Source organism: Lepisma saccharinum, chromosome 1, assembly GCF_977018435.1.
Source record: "Lepisma saccharinum chromosome 1, izLepSacc3.1, whole genome shotgun sequence".
Lineage (NCBI taxonomy): Eukaryota > Metazoa > Arthropoda > Insecta > Zygentoma > Lepismatidae > Lepisma > Lepisma saccharinum.
In genome coordinates, this window is record NC_139229.1 from 179,594,573 (window position 1) to 179,620,348 (window position 25,776).

Consider the following 25,776-nt stretch of genomic DNA (forward strand, 5'->3'; position numbering starts at 1 on the left):
TTCGTTCAAAGGAGCAAAAAAAAGTTTGATTTTGTTCATCAGTGTTATAAGCAGACTAATACCATGCAGCTGTGCCGACACCAGCGCCTCTAGCGGTATATTCAAGTGGAACCAGCCAGAGCGCCCAGAACAGTGCCATTTTCCACACTACATTATTCAAGGTGCTGTAGCACAAGCCTAAATTAAAAAAATTGAACTATAAATCAAAGAAAAAAGCTTCTATAAGTTCAACTTGAGATTTCCAGTCTTGTCTGCAGTGCATGCATTTGACCTTCACTTGTCTCTATTACCCACCTTAACTGAATATAGGGAATGCATCTTATACCTGTAATAGGGTGACCATATGTCCCATTTCGGGGGAGTGTCCCGGCAGTCCTGTCGATATTATTAAAAAACACTATTTGTCCCGTTGTATAAAAGTTTAGGAGTTTGCTTGAAAACCTAATATAAATTTCACACACATTTTATGCTAAAAGAAATGTTGATTGAATTTTTATAGTAGTATCATGGTTGTCAAGAATGTTTGAGCAGACAGTTGTATTGTTTTGTGTGTTTTCCGTTATTTGTATAGCAACAAATATGGCCTAGAAGCATACAGGTAGTTTCAATATGGACCTGCAACAAGAATTGACACAAACTCAAAAGACAAATCTTGCATTGTGTGCCAGATATGTGGGGAGTTTCACAACGGTTCGTGAAGAATAAAGTTGTTCTCAAGAAGATTGATTCTTTTGATAAATATTACTTTTGGCACTCTTCACTTCAGCTTAGTACTAACATCGAAGGTTCATCAGAAGGGACCAGAAACCCTATGTAAGCCATACCGAGATTATAATTATTAATACCTCTTGACAGCGGGAGATCGAATTTCATTTATTGTTTATGATGCATCATTTATGTGATCCATATAATGATACATTAATAATAATTTTAAACAAGTAATTAGGCCTAATTGTTTTTTCACGAATGGGAAGGGGGTTAACTAACCTCATTGGGATGTCCCATTTTGGGTTCAAAATATGGTCACCCTAACCTGCGACTTCCTTCCAACTATTGGCATTGTAGGAGAAAATGTTGAAATTGATTGTGCATAAGAATTTCACTGGTAAGTCTTAGAAACTCACTTTGGTATTGGTTCAGTTCAGAAAGTAAATGCAGAAACAAAACTTCATTCACATGTGGACTTACTCTTAAATCTCAAATACATGAACTTGCATATTTCCCAGATACACTTTTGTCAGCCAACATAGGTTTCATGCAGGGACAAATTTCATTAGTTTGAATTTGACTAAACTGTGCCTAGATTACATCTGGTTGAGCCACAATTTTTGTACTGATTTTTCAGTGTCATATCCTCTGTATGCATTTAAGGTAATTAATTAATTTAATTAATTAAGTTTAAATTACTATTTTCATAAATCGATAGGGTTTCAAGCTGAGCACATAATTTGCATCACAACCAAGTAGAATGAATCATTGAAGTTTAATGAACATTTCAAACAATCTTAATTTTTATTAATCAAAAAATATAATTTACAACATATAAAATTACCAATTTCTATACACTTTCATTACAGTGGTAATAAAATGTTGGCACTTAATTTACTTTCATATTGCCACAATACAATGGAAACACATTTAGGAATGATTGCTTATAGAATTTGTGCTTGGCACAGTAAATCATCTACACAACTTGGAATGATCAGTGTAACTGCACTATTAGGATTTGGCCAGGAGATCAGTCAGCATTTTTTCCAGCTTCCTTGCATCCGCAGCAAATTTCCTGATGCCCTCTGACAACTTGTCGGATGACATTTCATCTTCGTTCAGCATCCATCTGAACTCTTTCTCACTCAATGTCACCTTATCGATATCAGATTTCTTTGCTGAAAGAGATTAACAATTATATAGTGATGAGAATAAATTCATTCAAAATTTAGTAACAGCACCTTACACCTGTACACAATTGAAAAAAAAAATGTTTTCCCATATCATTTATTTTACTAGTAAATTTTTATATCTAAATGCAGTGGAACCCCAATTTTACATTTTTCCTCATTAAACAGTCAATCTTGATGGTCCGAACATAGCAAAATGAATTTTCCTAGATTTTACATCTTCCCCACATTTTAAGTTTTCAGCTTGGTCCCCTGAAAAACTTAAAAGTGAGGTTCCACTGTAAATTAGTTTTGCAGATACGAGTTCCATTTAAAATTTGAAATGAGATTCCTCCACAACTGCACTTTCAAATTTTATGTAGAATAATCAATTTTTCTTTTTCAGAACCTGGTTATGTTCATGGCACAAGGAACCCTGTATTACTGTTTTACACACAAATGAACACATCTCCCTTTACTTATTCTGCTACAATGTTAACACACGCACACACAATAAAACAAAACTTTTTGCTTCCCTTGATTTAAGACCTATAATAATAAAGGAATCCTCACCTGACTGTTCAGTCAAGGCTTCGTACACTGTATCAGTGCTGTTGTCTAACTCCTCAAGCAACTTCGGACTGATCGTCAGCAGATCACAACCAGCTAATGCCTTGATTTCACCTGAAAGAACAAAAACAATGTTACTTGGGCAAATCAAAAAGTAAGTTACACCCAAACACATTAGAAGGAAAATAATTATTGAACAAAAATGTATGAACATTTAACTTTTTTCGACATAGTCACCAAGGTACCAAACACTTTTTGAATTGTGTGACCAGTTTTTAGATTTCTTGTGTGTAAAAATTCAGTCCACTTTTAATTGAATTGACTTTTGTGCACATCGGTTAACGATTGCAGCAACCAGTGAGAGCACAATTTACTATACACCCGGCTGGTCATGAATCAGCATACACACACTAGCGTAGGATATATTCAGTTCACTTCCAATCTCAATTTTCACGTTGTGGTTGGCAAGGATGATTGCATTCACATGCTCCATTTTGTCAATAGTGTTTCAGTTGCAGGCTGCCAGACACACTGTTAGTCGTTCACATTCGTTCTTTCCTCTTCGAACATCTGGCACCATTTCCTGATCATGGGACGTGATATTGCATTCTCACCATACACCTTGACAATTTGGCGATTGATTTCACTCTGATTATGCCTTCGTGTCTACAAAAATTGGACGACTGAGCGCAACTCAATGTTGGACACCACCTCAATACAACACGCCATACTGACATGGCGACTACTCTCATATTAAAGCAGCTGCAGCGTGGCTGCTTTGGATATGGGGAGAATACATTCCAGACTGTGCTGCCACCAAGCATGATTATTATCTCTTTTAGTACAGGAACACTGCTTGGTTTTTTTGATTCGCCCAAGTATATCCAAGTGACTCATTAAAGCTGTTTCCATTCATGTCTACTTTCTACTTGAAAGACAAGGTTGACTCAACTTGAATGGAAGCCTTGTGCAAAATTTTCTATGGTTATGACGAAAAGGAATCTAGCATCATGCAATTGACTACTTGGGAACATAGATACTGAACAAGATAACTAATTCACACAGATTGCACAGAAGTCGAGAGACCCTATTTAAACCATACTTCTCCACTAATTAGTTGCATTTTTATCAGAAGTTATTTTTAAGTGGAATGTCACAGTATCTATAATGGAAGAATTATGAAACAATTAATAAAAACTTCTTAAGTAGAAAAGAAATACAAGGTGTCCACAATGTCCCTCCTTGATTATAAACATTTGTAACTTCAGATTTTTTTTTAGATAGAGAAGTGTAACTTATGGCGAAGTGTGGGATAACAAAGTTTTTTGGATGTCATCAGTAAACTTCCACATGAACACCTTTTGTGTTTCATTCCACTTCTGCCATATTCCTGTGAGGAAATTGATGTAATGGCAGCATATATACAATGTTCTTCAATGTGTCAATATGCAGACTGTGCGTTACAAAGCCTAGACAATTTGCAACTTGTATGCACAGAACAGCAAACTGTTTCTGGACTTCGAGCTAAACACTCTCTCTATGCTTTCTCCCAATGTCGATCACCAGCCGTTTGGTGAAAGAGCAAACTCCCTGTTTCCTTGAACTTTTTGCATCGGAACTTTATCTTTTTGACAACAGGTAGTGTCCTTCAGTACTTGGTGTGAAAGGTCATTCGAACAGTTTTTGGTAAATGTGACTCATATGATAGCACCCACTGCACTTTTTTCTAGATATGAAAACATTTAATTTCTTGGACACAGTTCCTGTTTCACTAATACCCCATCATAGACACCTGAACCAAAAGAAACTTTGTGAGCTTTCCCACACTTTGCCATAAGTTTCACTCCTCAAGCTTAAAAACTTTAGAAGGTACAAAGGTTTGTAATCGAGGAGGGACTTTGTGGACAATGAAAATATGTTCTAAACTTTCTACATAGCATAGGCATTCAAATGTAATAGCCCATTATTAATCCTTAGTTAACTCAAAACATTCCACTGCTTTCTATTCACAACTCGCAACTGATGTCATGTGCAGGAAAATATAAGCAAGTACTTACCAGCATTTCTAAAGGATGCTCCCATCACTACAGTCTTGTAGCCAAACTTCTTGTAGTAATTATAAATTTTAGTCACCGACTGCACACCAGGGTCATCCATTGGTTCAAATGTCTTCTTGTCTCCATGTGCCACATGCCTGCCACAGAAAATATGCATCACCAGTTTCATCTATGTATAATTAATCAAGTTACAAGCACAATATACAAAATTAGCAAGATAGAATTACTCAGGACACATTGGATCCTATTAAACGTCAGTAGAGGTTCATGACCATGCACCTGCTCAACATTACAACCAACAAACCTGTGCAGGTTCTAGAATTTTTATTCACATAAAATTGAGTACATGCTCCAAAAACTTAAATAAGAAATGCTGTTTTATTCACACGACCCATTATTTACACAACAAATTACCGATTTGCACAATATCAGTTACAACTATGCTTCTGGAATAGACAGCTTATAAAAGTAGAACACAGGAACTAACTTTTTTTTTATTGCAATAAAAAGATAATTCTTCAACAGTCTTAAACCACAACAAATTATAATTTCAAAAATAACTCTGATGATACAAATCTAAACAATTATAATAGAATAAAGCGAGAAGTTAACTGCACGTTTAGAAGTATAAAAAAAGAGATTACTTGAAAAGCAAAATTAACGAAATTGAAACAAACAGCAAAAATAAAAATATCCGAGATTTATATAAAGGTGTAAATGAGTTTAGAAAGGGGTGGCAACCCAAAGTAAACTTGATAAAAGATAAAGACGGTGATTTTCTAGCTGACCCAAGCGATATTCTAAATAGATGGAAGAACTACTTTAATGACCTTTTAAATGTCCATGTAGGAGATAAATCAGAAATAAATGAAGTCCACACAGCAGAACCTTTAGTTCCAGAACCTAACTTGATGAAGTTAAAGATGCTATTAAAAGGCTAAAGAATAACAAAGCACCTGGCATTGATTTAATACCAGCTGAGTTAATTAAATATGGTGGATATTCATTAATATGTCAAATTCATAAATTAATTTGTTTAATATGGAATAAAGAAGAAATCCCTCAACAGTGGAAAGAATCCATAATTGTTCCTGTGTTTAAAAAAGGTGATAAAATGAACTGCAATAATTACCGTGGAATTTCTCTACTCTCAACAACATATAAAATATTATCTAACATTATTTTAACAAGACTAACCCCATATGCTAATGAAATTATAGGTGATTATCAATGTGGATTTAAACGCAACAGATCAACTACAGATCAAATTTTTCACATCAGACAGACACTTGAAAAAAAGTGGGAATATAATCAAAATGTCCATCAGCTATTCATTGATTTCAAAAAAGCATATGATTCGGTCAAAAGAGATAAATTATATAATATATTAGTAGAGTTTGGAATACCTAAGAAGCTTGTTAGTATGATAAAAGTATGCACCAGTGAAACAGAAAGTAAAATTCGTGTGGGTATTAATGTGTCTGACAAATTTACAATTCATGATGGGTTAAAACAAGGAGATGCACTATCTCCATTGCTCTTTAATTTTGCCTTAGAATATGCTGTTAGGAAGGTAAACGAAACTAAAGAAGGACGAAAAATAAATGGTGTGACTCAGTTAGCATATGCAGATGATGTAGACTTACTGGGGGATGATGTGAATACAATTAAGAATAATGCTAAAATATTTTTCAAAACTGCTAAAGAGATAGGTTTGGAAGTTAACAAAGAGAAAACTAAATATATGCTTACAGGTCGAAACCAAGTGTTAGGTAATAATCAAAATCTAATTATTGATAACAACTCGTTTGAAACAGTTTCCAAATTCAAATACTTAGGAGTAATATTAACAAATGAAAATTATATTAAAGAGGAAATAAAAAGTAGGCTTAATTCAGGAAATGCATGTTACTTCTCTCTTCATAAACTTTTGTCTTCTCGTTTAATATCTAAGAAACTAAAAGTTAAAATATACAAAACAGTAATTTTGCCTGTAGTATTATATGGGTGTGAAACTTGGTCCCTTACATTGAAAGAGGAACATAAACTGAAAGTATTTGAAAATAGGATCCTTAGGAAAATATTTGGACCTAAAAGGGATGAGGAGACAGGTGAGTGGAGAAGGTTACATAATTTAGAACTACATAATTTATATTCATGTCCAGACATTATTAGAATAATTAAATCAAGAAGACTTAGGTGGGCAGGCCATGTGGCACGAATGGGAGAGGAAAGAGGAGTTTAAAGGATTCTTGTTGGGAAACCTGATGGTAAGAGACCAGTAGGAAGGCCAAGACGAAGATGGAGGGACAACGTCGAGATGGACCTAAGGGAAATCGGTAGGGATGGAAAAGAGTATATAGATCTTGCACAAGATAGGGACAGATGGAAGGCCTGTGTTGCTGCAGCCATGAACCTTCGGGTTTAAGAAGGCTAGAGAGTTAGTTAGTTAGTTAGTTAGTTATATCTTATGAAATCCTCACAAAAAGAAATAAGAACAGAAAAATTATACACTATTCATTCATTGTTAATGACTTACCAATCAAGTATTCTCCCTACAAATGGAGATATTAAAGTAACTCCAGCTTCCGCACAAGCAACAGCCTGGCAAAATGAGAAAAGAAGAGTCAAGTTGCAATGTATCCCATGCTCCTCCTCCAGAACTCTGAAGAAAACAAAATATTTTCATTGAGCTCTGGCATTAGATTCACATTTGCAAATCTAATTACAGTTATCAAGTGTTTACGTATGTTCAGATGATATCAATATTATTATTTTTTAACTCCAAAAATTAATATGTTCGAAACACCATAAATTATTCTGTACTCTTTATAGTAACTATTTCTAGGTTAAAATCCTTAGAAATTCCAATGGGGCGATAACTTTCAATAAGGCTGTTTAAGGCTTCCTAATATCTAGAGCCCGAACTTTTAGGTGCTGCACCTACAAAAAAATAATGTAGGATGCTTCCATATATGGAATCTCGCATCTTATATCCAGTGCGGTTCACATACGGGTGTTCACAATAACATTTTTATACTTAAGAGATTTACTCCTCTCCCCTGTAACTTAGTCTTCAATTGAAAAGGTAAGAATAACAATTCAACTTATTTTCAACAAAAATCACGCTATATTTGAAGTAATACAAGATTTTTCATTCAATTAACACCCTTTTAATTACGTAATTTACAATTAGTAATGGCTAGTGCAAACTAATTAGTATAACATGCAATCTCAGGTAACTACCATACTTCACAATCTACTTTCTATTTCACGGACCATATGTTAACCAACGACATTCATTCAGCATTAAAAGCACGTGCATCATTAGCAGGGCAGAGGGGAGGACGCGTCCAGTCCAGAAAAAAAAAATTTTGTGTATGTAAGATATTTGGTTGATTGATTGATTTGGTGTTTTAAGTCCACTTTGTGCACAATAAGGCTAATCGGGACTGGACCTACAGTTTAAAGTGGGATCCGAACCACTATGTGCCTCCACCAGATATCGAACCCGGGACCCCTTGATCACAAGGCAAGGATGCTACCACTGCGCCATCGGGGAGGCCGTAAGATATTTGGATATTATACAGAATGTCCCCTTGCCCTGCCCATAACAACTCTGTTTCGATACCTATGATTGAAGTATCAGTCAATGTGACATTGCTCATATTCCTTATTCCCTCTTGTTTCGTATTTTCCCTCCTAGCATCATTTTGCCATGGTTCAGAGAGATTGATTTTCGACCATTCAAAGCAAGGGTTCCCAATTTTTTTTCCTACACCGTGCCCTTAGAGTGTTTATTTTTCCATGCCACCCAGAATGTAGCCTCTCCAACACTTGCACTGCTCAGTTACTTGTAAGATTGCATGCCTTAAGTTAAAAATTAAACACGTATATCAAACATTCATAGCATTGACTAACAATTCAGTAAAAATATTTGAACATTTCGCAGTGCCCACTGTAAGCTAATCACGGTCGCTCCCAGGGCAGCGTGGCACACATGTTGGGGACCACTGATTTAAAGCGTATAGTAACATCTGTTTACCGTCATCAACATATTTACCCGTCGTTGCCTTGTAATCGAGGGGTTCGATACCCATTGGAGGAACATAGTGATTCGGATCCCACTTAAAACTGTAGGTCCAGTCCCGATTAGTCTTATTGTGCATAAATTGGACTTAAAACACAAAAAAATCAATCAAACATATTTACAATCCTTGATCTTATGCATTGCACGAAACTAATCGTTCCAGAGGCAGTCTTTTTGTATATGCAAATGGTAAACACCCAGATGTGTCCTCTGTCCGTCCATGCATTCGAGTGAATTGTTCAATTACAAGAACTGCGGATGAAAAAAGAAGACAATTCTCTTTTAGATATATTAATATATTTTTAAATGTATCTATTACAAACAAGACTACTTACTGATTTGCCCGAATAAGTGGCTAAAGAACACACTTTCTTTAGCCACTTATTCGGGTAAATCCGTAAATAGTCTTGTTTGCAATATATACATTTGCACAGGAACTCGCTCATGAAGGATGGCCGGCCTAAGCCTATAATTGAGCTCTAGATATTACACAGAAAAATATAAAATTCTCACTGTGGGTCAAGTAATTGAACGCCACATACCGACTCAATGCACTTAATAATGATATCAAGAGAAATAATGAAAATTAAATTCTACATTATGCTGGCTGGCACTTACCTTTTTAGAGGATACAGTCCTTTTAGTAATTTCTGTTGCAACCACTGTGGTGAATTTTACTTGTAAAGGAAGTCCATCTGTCTTTCTTTTCTTCTGGAGAACTTTTCAATTACTTGGTGGTTAAAGTCTTTAATGCCCCTCACCAGCCTTTTCTCGATGGATAACATAGCTAAAGCCGACAGCCTATCCTGAGACATGGTGATTCGCAGAAACGTTTTAACCCGTTTGAAAGTTGAAAAGCATCTTCTCTTAACCAGATTTGTAGGCCCGATACTGCAGTGAATAGAATCAATCTGTTCCCTTACTTTTTGTATTTCCAGCTTAAAATTTTTCACCTGATTCTCAACCTGAATTGGATCCGTATTTGTTTTCTGAAGTTCACAGAACAGAATTTTCACATGCGGCATTATGTAATGGAATGCAGTCAGTCAAAACACAAAGATTGAATCGTGCAGTATTTGCAACAAACCATGACACTCCCGAAGTGTAACTCCATCGACAGATGACATGTTACTTATTGTCTCAAAGCAATCAATTAACTAGTTTTTACGTTCGTAAATAACAAACTGTTCTGCTATTGTATGTCAACCATGTTGGAACTCCTCTAGGGAGACGCTTCTGTACTTCTGCTTGAAGTACTGTTCTCTTTGCTGACCCGAGGAAAAAAAGCTGGGAAAGCAGACAAATTTGCAAAAAAAATTTGGCTTGTGCAATATCTATCACAGTACGCTCCATCAGTAAATTTAGTTTGTGAGCATAGCAATGAACAAAGTAGGCTGTTGGATATTGTGCTCTAATCTTGGCTTGAACACCATTCACACGTCCACTCATGACAGATTCCCCCATCGAAACTCATACCAATCAACTTTTGTGGTGAATTTTCCAGATGTTTCTTTAGCTCAGATAGAAGTGTAAAGTTTGCAACTATGTAGCACAGACCAACTCGAGTCCCCCTAGACATGCCTTGTATATGCTGCACTCTGGTGCCGAATGCAAGAACTATTGCCGCTTGCATCACGGCTCGCACCGTGTTTGCACAGCAAAGTGAACATTTTCGTGGTATAGTGGCCAACAGCCCCTTTGCTGTCAGTTTCATGCAACACGCACAGCAATTGTGTTCATCGCAATCCGTGGAACACCGGGGGAATCAGTGTTACCAACTATCTAAAAAAGTTATCAGACGTGAAAGACGTCAACTCAGAGTAAATTGTGTGTATATATTCAAACATCAAAATAGTTGTGTTGTAAGTCTGATTGAAGTATGCCTCCCTAGTGTCTGTTGACGTGGAGAGGTTATTCTCCGCATACAAACACTTCCCGGCCATTAAACGATTCACTAACATAGAACGGTACAACATAATTCAATGCAACTCATTTCTTTTGTATTCAGAAACCAGTGCCAGGGATGAACAAAGGTAAAGACTCAAGGATTCTCTACTGGTGAGTGTATATGTAATCAAAGTACATCTTCAATTCTCACAATAGTTTCTTTGTAATGTTTAAAATGAAAAATTATATGATACACATGAATGTACTTAGGTTTTTTGATTTTTTTGCACCTAAAGATCTGGGCTCTACTAATATCAATCTTCCCCAGTATACTATCTGGTAATGATATGATGAAACACGAAATGTGTGTACTCTGATGTAGTAGCCAATAACTTTTTGGAACATATTCTGGGTAAACTGTTTCCAGCATTTCAAACATGTAAACATTTCTTATTGCATATTATAAATATTCTCCCAAGATTTTGTACTTATTTGTATTTTTGGTTAATTTATGTGAATCGATTAAAAAGATGCAGGAAAAAAACAAAAACATCCATTCCTTAGCCCAGATTCAAACTTAGCACCTCTAGCTCCACAGTGCTATTTGTAGTGGAGTGGGAACAAAGCAGCATAGATAGCATTTGCGCACTTGTTTCCAGAAATCTTTGATGCCCACACCTGATGACTGGAAGTAAATTTCACATACTAGTATGTTGAGTGCTGGACTCAATCTTGCCACCAACTCTCTCAGGTTCGAGTCCTGGCACTGGCATTTCTTTGTGAATGTCCCTTCATCAACTTTAACTATTCATTAATTTGTAAAAAAAAGGGCAGAAATGCAATGCTAACAAAGAAAAATACAAATATACTTCTGCTGCTAGTTTTCTATGAAATTGTAAAATATTACCGAATCCAACTAATTGCATTAAGCACCCTATTAAAACTTACTTTGCAGCCTGGATTCCCTCCCAAGTTGAAGCAAGTTTAATAAGAATCCTCTCCTTTTTAATTCCATGCTCCTCGTATAACTGGATCAATTTTTTTGCTTTCTGAATACTTCCTTCCTTATCAAAAGATAACCTGCAATGGAAGAGTAAAAAAAATAGCATTTTACCAACTAGGATGATGTTTACAAACAATAAAGTCAGTGGCAGCTTGCAATCACACATTCGCGATTATCTCAAAAATGGCTCTTTTGCAGACCCATGTTTACAGAGACCTTTTTGCTTCTATTATCGTGTACTTTCACCTGTGTTAGTTTGCACTATTACTTTTGAGATACCCTGTATGTAGCCTTCAACATTAGTAAAAAGGTTACATACAAGAGAATTTCATGTAAGTGCCCACATAGTAAAGACAAATACCTGCTCCAGAAGACATTCTTCAATTAGAAAAGCAATTAGTACTCATATTAATGCAGGACTATCAACCTCCCACATCATGTCTCGTAATAAATCTTAACTCTTTCGCTGCGGTCGTCGCATTTACGCACAGCATGCCAGGTGCCTTGCTCTGCGGAAGTCGCATTATTGCGAGTTCATACTTCCACTCGCTGCGGGTGTCGCATTTCCGCAGTACGTCGCTTTTAGTAGCCTTCAGACATCTGTAGATACTATTTGGAACTATTTGAACTTGTAGTTTTGTTTATATCCGTATGATGTCGCTAATTACTTCTCCGTTTAGAATACGAGCGTTGAGTGCTCCCACATGTCAGTTTCAAATGCATGTTCGAATGTAAACAACATGGCTTCGTCAAGTCGTCAACACTTGTCTGATAATGATGTTACTCAACTGTTGAATCAGAAGGTGAATTAAATTGTGACGATAATAGCGACAGTTTTTATGAGACTTCAATTGGTGACAGTGATTGTGTAGTGTCTGATGAAGAATTTGTACCCCGTCCGTAACATTATGGAGCAGAGTGCAAAGCAGCATTGATCTAGGTGCGGGAAGTTCGACACAGGCAAGTGCTAAGTTACTTGGTGACAGTACAGTATTTAGCACACCATTTTCTTGTTTTATCAAATATTTCCCCCGCTCAGTATTGAACACACAGCAGAACAAACCACCCAGTATCTTGATACTACTTACGAATTTCCACGCCGCTCCACCACTCTGTGTCATCCCGTGTTTTGAGAAATACCATACCATCAGGGACTACAGAATGGTTTGCCAGTGCAAGGAATGACTTTTGAAATTTCTCTATAACATATTTTGCAATGTAATTTTTTTAAATTATTCTTTCTAAATTTTTTTTCAAAATTTCAAAATATTTCAAAATTTTTCAAAATATCATACCACCAGGGACTACAGAATGGTTTTCCAGTGCAAAAATTAATTTTGTAAGTTCTCTCTCATATATAACGCAAAGTAATTGTGAAAACTATTTCTTTATAAAAAAAATATTTTTCAAATTTAATTACGCAGCCAAGGGATATTATGTGCCAGAGAAACAGTTCCATTTACTATGCATATACAGGGTCTGGCAATATATATCTACCACTTTCAAAGGTTGGTATTCCATACGGCCCCACGGTAGAGATGAAACTGAGCATGCCAGGTAAGAACACGAGGGATGCCATTTCTGTAGCAATGGAGCGTAGAACCTTGAACACCCTGTTTTTGTGATAGAGGCATATTTGAAAAGCAATGTATGGTACATTGCACAATAGCTGCACAGTACACACCAACTGCCTGCAATTTCTGTCTCAGGGGGTAACTCAAGACCAGAGTTTTTGAACATGTATCCCTAACTTATTTAGAGACCATGAAGAGAAAATTAGGGAAGAAGTCCAGCCAGTTCCACCTGCAATGCTGATGTCTGTAATGCATAATTTTGTTTGTGTACTCTGTGAGTCCGCAACATGGAATAATAGCTATCTAGATGTGATTTTCAAAAAAATAAGACTAAGTGAACAGTGTTGTGTCATTATTTTACAAATGTCATTATGTTACCTATCAATTACCAGTATCTTGCATTACATTAGCTGTATTGTGTTACTATAGGAAATATATTAGTATGGTAGATAAATGTACCCTACACATATCATGAAAATACTGCAGTATGTCTAACTATAACCCATACAATGCACCAGATATGAGACAACTCACCTTGCATCAACTTCAGTAGACACTCTTCCTGGAATGATTTTCAAAATCTCAAGTCCAAATAAGACAAACAATTTATCAACTGCTGCTGATAATTGTTCGTTTGGAGTCCTGTAAAATAATTGAATAGTAAATTTCTTTAATTGTGTAAAATATATCTATCTAATATATATAACACATATAAAACGAATGAATAAGTCTTCACAGTAACAAACTGGCAACGTCTTTCACTTAAGAATGCTGGGGTCAAATATTACATAATCTTGCAACACTTATCAGTACAAAAGAAGCAAAGGTCAAGGCAATTTGTAACAGCCTAACCTTGACATTGTATGTAATATGCATTACGGCTTGGGGATTTCATGTGGGTAACCTGAATCACTAAGTTCAGCCCAGAATAAGTTTCTTACTGAAGTAAGAGCAATGTAAACTGAGTCAAAATACATACTTTCCTGATTTTCGCCCATATTCCACAGCTTGAGAAATCAGGTGCTGATACTGTGACATGTTGGCAGCAGAAAGTATCAATGATGGGTTTGTTGTGGCATCAGTTGGTTTATACTTTTTCATAGCTGAAATAATGCAAGACTAGATGTAACAAATATATGCACATGTGTATCTTTCCTTCTTAATGGTATTTACGAAAAACTTACGTTACATTGTCAAATTTCAATGATGCTATAACCTACAGTAGTGTGCAAATTAATCCAAACAAGTTGCATACTTTTCCAGGTATACAATAAGCTTAAAATACATTGCAGTTTTCAGCTTTAGTTTAATTTTTTTTTTTAAATAACTGCACATTCTCTCTCGATAATGCCCTCTGCTATGAACAACGATCCATTTCTACTCAATAGTTAATTGTTGAAGACCTGAAGTGGAATCTATTGTTGAAGTATTTTGTTATCGTCGACAGACGAAGAGTCAGTAGTTGTGTTTTCCAACAGGATCTAGCAAAATGTCATACATCTCGAAAAGTCAACAAGTTCTTTGATAATAACAATGTACAAGAACTCTCCTGGCCAGTAAACTCACCTGACTTAAATCCAATTGAAAATTTATGGTCTATCTGCAAAAGAAGGATGTCAAAAATGGATTGTTCAACCAAGAGAAAATGCTTTGTGCCCTTGTTAACGTGTAGTACCATGATGAAGAAATTAAAAACGTTTGTGCAAATTTAGTGTCATCCCTGCCTAAACGTGTCAATGATGTGATTACAAACAAGGGAGGTCACAAAGTACTAAGGGTATTTCTAAATATATGTATGGTTATGTATATTGCAGCAATTGCATTAAATGACAAAATGTGTATCTTGTTCAGATAATTTGCACACTACTGTAATAAGACTTACTTGGTTTCACAGAGCAGAGGTGCAACCACAAATTTTTGTTTGAGGGGCAAGTACCAGGATAAACGTACCAATAATAATAATAATTTTAATAAAAATAATGCTAATAATAATATTATTATTGTTATTAATTTGCTTTATTTTACTTCGCTTTTGTGCTACTTTTGGCTAATTTACTAAGATGAGGATGAGTGACGATATGATGAAATAGATGAATGGAAACTCTCAAACATCCATGCGCAAACTGGGATTCGAACCCAGAACCAACATTTTTATTTTTATTATTATTATTAGTAGTAGTAGTAGTATCAAATACGTTATTACCCTCTTAAATTATACAAAAAGGAGGTAGAAGTTGGTGTAAAGCATTTGTGTTCAAACAAACGATTTGAATTATTTTTTCAACACCTTCAATTTCACATTAATAATAAAAAACAAGGACACAAACTAATTTTGAAAGACAGGAAATGCTTGATAAATGCATTCCATATATAATTCTTTTTTACATTAGCATGTATAACTTTTATGCACGATATATGTTACACACATATGCAACAGAGCGACGTGGACACTAAATTGTGTGCGTATTCCAAGTTTCCTTAATACATATTACAACATATATTATTCAAATACATTACACAACCAATTCACCCATCTCACAATAAACCAACTTCAAAAATTACATAAATTGTCTCTGAAATGTGCACACTCCCTTTCCTCCAAACAATTGTTCATGTATTTAAGACAAAAATCAATTAACACAAGTCTTATTTCTCTGTCTGGGAATTCACAATGCATTACAACTCAATAATACACTGCGAGCGAAGCGAACAAGAACATTTTTGGAACCAATTTTTTTCCAGGCTTAAATCAATATTGATTTAATAGGGTGCAAATAATTTCTTGGGACGCCAATGCATTCTCTCTTTTACAACATTCGTGCCTCCCCAATGGTGTAGTGGTAACATTCTCGCCTCGTGATCAAGGGGTCACAGGTTCGATACCCGGTGGAGGCACAGTGGTTCGGGTCACACTTTAAACTGTAGGTCCAGTCCAGATTAGTCCTTCTGTGTGTAAAGCGGACTTAAAACCACAAATCAATCAATCCATTTTACAACTTATTTTCATTTAGATTGTTCAGTGCCCAGGGCCGACTCCCACCACTGGTGTGTGTGTGTGTGTGTATATATACAGGGTGGTGCAAAATTCCGTTTACAACGCTTGGGAGGTGATTCGACAAGTAAAAACAAGGAAAAAATGCCATGTGAAAAAATGTCGAAATCGGCACAGTTTTCGAGTGACAGGCGTGCGAAAATCGCCTCACACCATGTTTATAGCACAATAACTCAAGAAGGAAGAAAGATATCAATGTCGGAATAAAATAATACAAACAAAATCGTACCTGATGAATACAATGGTGCAGCAATTGAGGCCCAGTGTAAATTGCGCAAGGGGACTCTCAAAGAAAGTGGGGAATCCCCTGATGGAAAATACAGGAAATTTACTACTATTTTCTACATAATGTTGAGATCGGAATGTAGGCAGTAAAAAATTACGACGTATGTCCACATGTCCAACTACTGCTGGGACACCGTCCCACACTCGGGAAATAGGAAAATAACTGCAAATTTCCTGTTGTACACGGTTCACATTGCGGTACGAAGAAGAAAAGAAACCAATTTGTCGCATGTCCCACTACTGCTGGGACACAATTCCAAATGGAAAAAATACGAGAAAACACCGAAAAAACGTTTTCAATCCCTTAATGTTGACACACTACTTTGCAGTACAAAAAACAAAAGTTAAACAATGGCCACATGTCGTCAGGCTGTACATACTACAAGAGAGCTCCAGAAAGAAAGTGGGTAATCCTAGAAGGAATGAAGAAGGAGAATGGCGAGAAAACGCACACAATGGCATGTAACATTTCCGGACACAGCACATCTTGAAGGGATTCCACTGAGAAGCGCACAACCTCCGCACATGCAGATCGATGGTATGAAGTACAGCGATCTCCAGCATCTTCACTCGCACCTTTCACTAAAGGACACTATGCTATGCTGTTAGGGGCTCACAAAGACCGGTATACTCAGAGACTTTGTTGAAAAAGTCCGCCATTGACTTGAAGACAAAGATGGCATCGGCGAAGCACTGATTGTCTGGTAAGTGAAAATACCTTTGGCCTGTCAACAATTGTCCCAGCAGCGGCACTTACACGAGCAACGAGATCCTCAGCACTTTCCACATGGGTTCCATACACGAGCTTTTTCATTTCTCCCCACACAGAGAAATCCAGTGGTGTGAGGTCGGGGGAACGAGGTGGCCACGGTAAAGGTCCACCCTTGCCAATCCAACGATCGCCGTAAATATCGTTGAATAAGGCCCTGGCTCCCCGGTCGAATTGTGCGGGGGCGCCGCGGGGTGAAACCAGATACATTGTCTGCCTGCCAGTGGCACGTTTACCAAAAGTTCAGGTAATACGTCATGTAGAAACACCCGATTATTCCCAACACACAAAGTAGAGGGCAAAATGTACGGGCCTATCAAGTGGTCACCTACTAAGCAACACCACACATTCACTGCGAACCTATGTTGATGATGGCGCACAATGATTGCATTCGGATTGTCCATATCCCAGACGTGGCTGTTGTGGCTATTGAACATGCCGTCTCTGGTGAACATTGCGTCATCGGTCCACAAAACTCTTGTTGGGAAATCTATAATGGCAAGAGTTTGTTGCACGTACCATGGTCAGAAATCCATAAATAGGGGAAAGTCCGTGGGCAGTATGTAGTGCACCTTATGCAATTGGTATGGGTGCAATCCCTCCTCCTGAATAACGCGGAACATATTGCTATGGTGGGATTGTTGCGTACGAGCAATGACACGTGTGCTGGTGTCAGGACGGTCTCGTATCGCGTCCAACACGTTCTCTTCAAATTGCACAGTGCGCACAGTGCGGGGTCTTCCACAATCCCACCTACGGGGTAGTAGAGATCCAGTTTCACGCAGTCAAGCATCAAGTCTTTGAAAGAGTGCATGTGCTGGTAACCGCCTATTGGGAAAACGTTCGTGATACGAACGCCATGCTTCATATTCCTTGGAGCAATTCAACCACACACACACGCCAGACTAAACCCTACGCTGCGACACGCAGAACAGACAGGAAGAACAATGGTCGACTACACTCTCTACGTAGTCTCCACCAACACTAATACGTAACAGGTGACCTACACTCCCACAGCGCCTCTAGTGGGGCTTTCTGTATCAATTAGCTGAAATCAATCTCAGCGTAATCTGACGGCATAGCGTCATTTTCGGGTGAATTTCCTATTTACCGAGTGTGGGACGGTGTCCCAGCAGTAGTAGGACATGTGGACATACGTCGTCATTTTTACTGCCTACATTCCGATCTCAACATTATGTAGAAAATAGTAGTAAATTTCCTGTATTTTCCATCAGGGGATTCCCCACTTTCTTTGAGAGTCTCCTTGCGCAATTTACACTGGGCCTCAATTGCTGCACCATTGTATTCATCAGGCACGACTTTCTTTGTATTCTCTTAATCCGACATTGATATCTTTCTTCCTTCTTGAGTTATTGTGCTATAAACATGGTGCGAGGCGATTTTCGCACGCCTGTCACTCGAAAACGGTGCCGATTTCGACATTTTTTCACATGGCATTTTTTCCTTGTTTTTACTTGTCGAATCACCTCCCAAGCGTTGTAAATGGAATTTTGCACCACCCTGTATATATATATATATATATATATATATATATATATATATATATATATATATAGTTTACTATCCTTCGGACACATTTATTAATTTTTAGAGAAGAAACTACTTACCGTAATAAGTTCCTGTAGCATCGTCGAACATCGGGAAAGTGTTTTGTGCGATGTGGGAATGTTTCATAGCTGAAATCATGTTGTTCGTTGAAAATTAATTCTCCGACGGAGAATAGCTAGCCCCACGAACCATTGGCACGTGGATAGGTTAGTTCTGTTAGGTTAGGAAACAGTTAAAATTTGGTGTTGTGTTAGTATCAGGATCTAGAAATTGGAAATAATTGCGAACCATTGGCGCTAGCCCCACGAAACATTGGCACGTGGTTAGGTTAGTTCTGTTAGGTTAGGAAACATAGTTCAAATTTCATCAGAACAACGTTGATACACCTTCAGGAATGTTCCGCGAAGCAGATACATAAGTACGAATGTCAAAAAATTACGAAATGAAAAAATTAGAGGTGTCCGAAGGATAGTAAATTTTTACCGAAAATTTTACGAATAGCTTTTATTTGCATAAAATTTGAAGCTGTGGACGGTAATTGCACCCTGCAGGTACACTTGGCCATCAATGTTCTCCCCCCCCCCCCCTTGAACTCACTTCTGTCCAAGGTTGGGGGACAATGGCCCCCCTGTGGTTGCACCACTGTCACAGAGCTTACTACCGGCATTTTTTAAAGCCATGTGGTTATTAAACAAAACACTACAATATTTTGAATTTGAATTTAAAATTTTGAAATATGCACTAGAATAAAAAAAATAATGGAAACTGTTTACCTTTTCGTAGCTTGTCATGAAAAAAAAATTAAATGTAACCCGTAGAAATCAGAAATGTATTATCTTTATTAGCTTATGATTAACATTGAAGGCTGACAAGTGATGCGTACGATTAAGAATGCATTGTTCTATGTATATGTTGATTTATCATACAGGTGTCATGAACCGTGGATTTTTTGCGAAGTGCAATGGTATGAATTCATATCAAGTATTGCATAATCCTTAGTTTGTCGTGAAATTAACAGAACCAAATCCGGGAACTTTTCTAACGATGGAAGCGTCCACCCAGCGTCGAATAACATGGGTACCTGGGGGAAACCATGGGGGGTAAGGGCGGTCAGGGGCGTGATGCTGATCACATCACCCCCACTCACGACCGGATCAAGAAAGTGTAGGGCGTTACCCCCACACCCCCTATAGGCCTTCATGGCGTGGTGCTATGCAGAGGGGAGCACTTTACTTTTTTTTTAACATCTTTCATATTTATGGTACTATTCTACTTAATCCTTAACTAGGCATGCGGGGGTAAATTAGACCCCCAGGTAGGTATTTCTTAACGCCCAGACACTTTTCGGTTGCCCCCCCGTGCTAGCTTTATCTAGTACCTTCCTAAACAGTCTGATTCAACTGTTGAGGTCATTTCCGTTATTGTTTGTGTAATTGCAGAAAGGTGAAGCTGTTCCAAAGTTGATGGGGGTCAAATTTACCCCCATGTGCCTAGTTACGTATGTGATTTTTTGTTGTTAATTTTTTTAGAACTTTCACTTACTGTGCTTCGTGAGTGAAATATTTTAACAGTTTTTACTTGATCTGTGTTGTTTGTGTTTTAAAGTGAATGCTTAATTTTTCTAAGAAATCATATAAAAGCTCTTAATATGAAAGGTGGCTATTGGAGGACATTTCGAACCTAGTTCATCTGAAGTGCTTCAAGATGAATAATTGACTCCAAATCAGATCATAATGTAGAATATCATGTTACTGAGTGAGAACATTATACTAATTCTAAGACAAATCCTGATGGCGAGAATGATATCCCGGATGAAGATGAAACTTATTACCTGGTAAAAGACAAAATAACTCTATGGAAAGAAGCTCCCTGGTCTTGTTCGAATGTTCACAAAAGTAGTATGAACATTTCTTAAGTCTTCTTTGCTCACTTGCAACTGCAAAAAAAGCCAAATCTGCTATCGAGGATTTTCACTTTTCATAGATGACACTACTGTGAGAATCATTGTGGAAAATACAAATATGTACGTAGAAATTATACGGGAATTTTCTGTAAGGAAAATAAATGCCAAATTTGCCGATGAAGATGAAGTTTTAAAAACAAGACAAGTTTATTTGACACAATATAAGATCAAAAAATAATACAATGATCCTGTGTAGTTAGTTGTGTGAAACAATTGAGATTTTTGAAAATTGATATCTATTGGACCTTCAATTTTTCTCAAGGGAAAACGTACTAAAAATATAGATTTGTATTTCTTTAAAAAATGGATATTGCTAAATTTTCACAAATATTTGAAGTGTATACCCAACAAAAAAAATATTTTTTGTATTGCATATTCCACACTTTCCTCATTATTATAATTTGATTTAACTATTGCAAGAAAGGGTTTTGAAATGCTGAAAATTCAATGTCTGTCCATATTATTTTTTCAAATTAATTGCACTTATTTTCTATATTCAAAAACTACTCTTAAGTTCTTGAAAATAGTCAATTTAATCGTAGAAAAGTATTTTTTGGTGCATATGTATCGTACTTGATTACAAATAATATTTTACATTTGGGGGTGAAATTTACCCTCACACGCCATTTTAGGTGGTGAAAGAGCTGCGCCTGGTTAAGGGTTAATAGCTTCACAAGGATGATCTTTTGACCTGGATAACATGAACATGCCTAAAGGCTTTTTAAAAAATCCGCCGTCACTTGGACACTAATCCTCGCATGCGTACAAAATATTCCGGAATAGGTATTATTTATTTTGCAAACATAAGAGAAAATAATATTTTACTGTTTTAAATGTTCTGCTTTTGATACACACTAGCGTGGATACCCTTTGCCCTGCAAAAATTTCCATCCATTCAAAAAGTACAGAGTCACCATCCATTCTAAAAGTACACAGTCATTACTCAATTAAAGATGCGAAGCTTTACATAATATCATGGACATATTCTTTACACAGGTTTTAAATATTGTAGTTATTATATGAAATATTATTTACACTACAATCTATCTTCTGAACACACTCAACACAAAACTACAAAATATCAATAGATGAGATCACTTTTTCTCAAGTGTTTCTTAACAATCACGCATTTCCTTCAAGCACTTTTTGTGACGGGATAAATATACAATTAAAGAAATTACCTTCAAAATCTCCTGTGTCAGCTACGACAGTTGTCAGCTGCTTTAATTGTGCGAGTGAGCTTGCCATTTTCGACCTTTTGCTAGACGGTTGTTCTGTCATTCTGATTTGTGTCGTATAATTTCAGTGCTTTTAAGTGAAAGGAAACTCGCGTAACTTGCATGCTCCGATAAACGCTTTCGTCTCGGAGTGGGTTGGTGCGGCGTTGCCACGTTGCAACAATCACGTTTTCGTCATATGGAACAGAATGAGGAATCAGCTGTTGCGTATGGACAGCGTCGTGTATTTCTACCACTAGACTAATTAAGACGATGTAGGTGACTCAAACAACATCCATACCATGGGATATGTCTGATGGTCGGTGAAGTTTTCTCGCCCAGTCGCCTTCTCCAGAAATTCCCCATTTTTCAGAAAGTGACGGAAAATCAGCGCAGGAACAGACTAAAATTTTGGCAGGGGTTACAGTTAAGCTTGGCGCCAACTGAGATGAGGCTAAACACGGAAATATCCTACAACACAACTTCTGTTGTCTGCTTCTATTCAAATCAAATGGTTTAACGCCCACTACAAGGAAACGCGCGGAACCGAAGCACGGCATTTCCACTACGACGCCAGAAGCGAAACTGTTCCGTTCTGTTTCCGCGCTTCCGGCGTCTCAGTGGGCGTCAAGTAGCAAGAAATAATCTAATTTAGTACACACAAAATGTGTCTTTTGTTAATATATTCGCCACTCGCCGCCGGAAGTTTTGAAGTCCGGTAAGAGCAGTGCTTCGTATGAGTGTCGACCCATCATCATCCATTCTCTTCGTCGCTGTTTGCCTAAATAGAAAGAAAAGCGACGTAAAATATGAAATCAGTCGAGTGTGCCCTTTCACTCATGACTTCTTTGTGAGTTAACGAAATAAAATGTCTCAGTCGGAAAATTTCTTAGCTGCTTACGCAATACCAATTCTGTAAAGTCGTGTGTTGTAAGATGAAAGCCGTTTTTTATAATGTGGTTCTGGCTGCGTGAAAATGCATTTTTGTACATTTCTACCAGTATCGCCAAGGACGTCACTTCCTCCGAGGGGAACAGTTTGATTTCCTTTAGACAATACATCCGTCTCCTACCACTTCCCAAATAACCTACAGGAAAACCTCCTTACTAGACTGAAGTACATTGATGTATTTTAACATGTTTTGTTATTTTATGTGGATTTCATTTTACTTGTGGCGGCTAATCGCGACAATTAGAATGAGTAATGCTTAGATGAAATTAACAAAGGAACACTCAGAAAGAACACCCGTATCCAGGGCCAGGCCTTTACTCCCCCCCTCGCCTTAAGTGCGCCACATGTAGTTATTACTTGTACGATTCATAATATTAATTTCAGAGAGAAAAGAACAGTATATTTAAATATGACTCTCCGTTTTTCTAAGAAACCATGAAGTTTCAGGTAGGCTATCAATTTTCTCACGAGCTATTTTTTCCCTTCGTTTTCGATTCAGCGCATAATTTAATTGTACCGTCGAGGTCAATTGTGTTCACGAGACTACATTCAATATACAATAGGGAAAGTACGTCTACCTTTTCTTGCTTTAAATTGAATCGCAAGTAGTTTCTCGCGTATTTGTTCCTTTGCCATGTTCCTAATATTGCACAAGATTTGAACTTTTCGGAAATGTCCCCATAGAATTTGAGTTGAGTTGAGTTGATGTTTTAAGTCCACTTTATGCACAGTAAGACTAATCGGACCTGACCTACAGTCTAAAGTGGAAACCGAATCACCGTGTGTCTCCACCGGGTATCGAACCCGAGACCCCTTGATTACAAGGCGACGACGCTACCACTGCGTCATCGGGGAGGCCCTCTTCTGTTCGGATCAGTTATTGTATATTATAGTAATCTGTCGATTACAACATAGCAATTTTCTGTTACAAATTACTGTCTTCCGTCGAATTCTGTTTTTTCTGTCGATTCATCGGCGAGTTTAATGTTTCTTCTTTCTATTCAAGCACTTTTTGTTAACACATGCTCCACGTTCTGCTTGTTTTTCAAAATATTTTGAAGACCTTTTTGTCGAAAAGTGAATTCAGACACGTAACTAAGTAACTTAACTGTAAAACAACGCTCTTCTAAGTTAGTGTTTACTTTCTAAAGTTGTTTGCTTATGGCCCTGAATTTCGTTAGATAATGAGGTTGCAAAGACATAATATAACGATCGTAATCTCAAGTTCCACGAGTTTGGGTACAGTGCAAGAAAATTGAGAATTTTACGGATTAAGTAAAGTTTAATTGCATTAAGGTTTAAATATTTGTGAATGCATATAAACACACTAATAAAAAAAAAAGTAAAGTGCTCCCCTGTGATAGCACCACGCCATGAAGGCGTATAGGGGGTGTGGGGGTAACGCCCCACACTTTCTTGATCCGGTCGTGCAATAATGATTTTCAGATTGATTCATTTTGTTATTCACATGAAGTAGGAACACTTTTCATTATGTTTTTACATGTGACCTCTCTTCTCTCTCTCTCTCTCTCTCTCTCTCTCTCTCTCTCTCTCTCTCTCTCTCTCTCTCTCTCTCTCTCTCTCTGTCAATGTTCTTTCTTCCTATCCGTTCATTGGACTTTTTATGGAGCGAATTTACAATATAGAGAAAGTCTCCAATTTTGTTAATTTTCGGTATAATAACTAATTTTGACCTCCTAATCACGAATCTGTTGAAAAAAACCGGGGGTCACGTCTGAAAATTTGAAAAAAAGCTGATTGAATTTTTATATATATATAGGTGTATATGCGTAGTTTTACGAACAAAAATGTAATCTTCTGTCATTGTGTCCAACCACGCCGTTATTTTACAAGAAAATGATTTATGATGTTCAATTCTAGTACGATCCCTATTTTTTTCGATGAATTTAGGGGTGAAATGAGTGCTAATGGAACCTGACCTAACAGGCCTAACCTAACCTCGTGTGAATGGTTCGTGGGGCTACCCGTGGATGGTTTTTGGGGCTAACGTCAATGGTTTGTGGGGCTACTCGTGGATGGTTTTGGGGGCTACCCATGGATGGTTTTTGGGGCTAACGTCAATGGTTTGTGGAGCTACCCGTGGATGGTTTTTGGCGCTAACGAACAATTTTTCATCAAAATGTACAATTTCCAGACGTGACCACCGGTTTTTTACAACAGATTCGTGATTAGGATGCCAAAATTAGTTAGTATACCGAAAATTAACGAAATTGGAGACTTTCTCTATATTGTAAATTCTTACCCTTTTTATGACTATATCTCAGTGTAGGCGCATTTTTTGACACTGGTGAAGGGAATATTTTAATTGTATACAACACTTTATATTATAACTCATCCTCGTCTTCGCGATTAACAAAAAGTTGCAGAAATGCGAAGTAAAATAAACCAAATCAATCAATTAACAAATATGGTCAAAATTCCTGATATAACTGGAATGTAGTTTTATGTAGATGTTAATGAACTCTGGCATCGAATAATAATCTAAAATTACCTTCAAAATCTCCCGTGTCCGCCACTACAGTTGTCAAGTTCTTCAATTGATTAAGTGAACTTGTTATGGAATCTTTGGCCAAAGATTCACCCTTTGTCACTAAAATCTTAAATGTTGCCATATCTGTTCTGAAGAAGGTTTTGTCGTATATCCGTATAATTGGGTGTGTGGTGGTAAGGTACGTAAGCACCGACGTCGTTTTAATGGATTCTGATAATCAAGGTTATACAAATCTGTGGTTATACGTTGATAGTCCAGTAAAACAGACTGTTGAGGTGGTAAAATCAATTGCAAACCAATATCAAACCTCGATCAATATTGAAATGCTCCAAGTGTGGTAGATTAAGGATTAACGATAGTCTGTAGACACGTTGCCATTAGTGTTATCCATGAGACAAGA

The 25,776-nt window shown here is 37.2% G+C and overlaps 1 protein-coding gene across 2 annotated transcripts; it reads right to left on the reverse strand.

The window, feature by feature from the left end:
- Positions 1-1,482: 1,482 nt before the first annotated feature.
- Positions 1,483-25,512, reverse strand: LOC146004672 (transaldolase-like). 2 transcript variants are annotated; one of them, XM_083143594.1, is made up of 8 exons: positions 25,377-25,512; positions 14,038-14,161; positions 13,593-13,700; positions 11,430-11,561; positions 7,044-7,169; positions 4,505-4,641; positions 2,451-2,561; positions 1,483-1,886 (listed from the first exon to the last, which is right to left on the reverse strand). In XM_083143594.1, the coding sequence occupies exons 1-8, from the start codon at positions 25,495-25,497 to the stop codon at positions 1,720-1,722; spliced, it is 1,026 nt and encodes a 341-aa protein (XP_082999720.1). In that variant the 5' UTR covers positions 25,498-25,512; the 3' UTR covers positions 1,483-1,719. The 2 variants fall into 2 exon arrangements, with proteins under 2 accessions (XP_082999720.1, XP_082999729.1); XM_083143603.1 differs by lacking the exon at positions 25,377-25,512 and adding an exon at positions 21,878-22,068.
- Between the last annotated feature and the right edge of the window lie 264 nt (positions 25,513-25,776).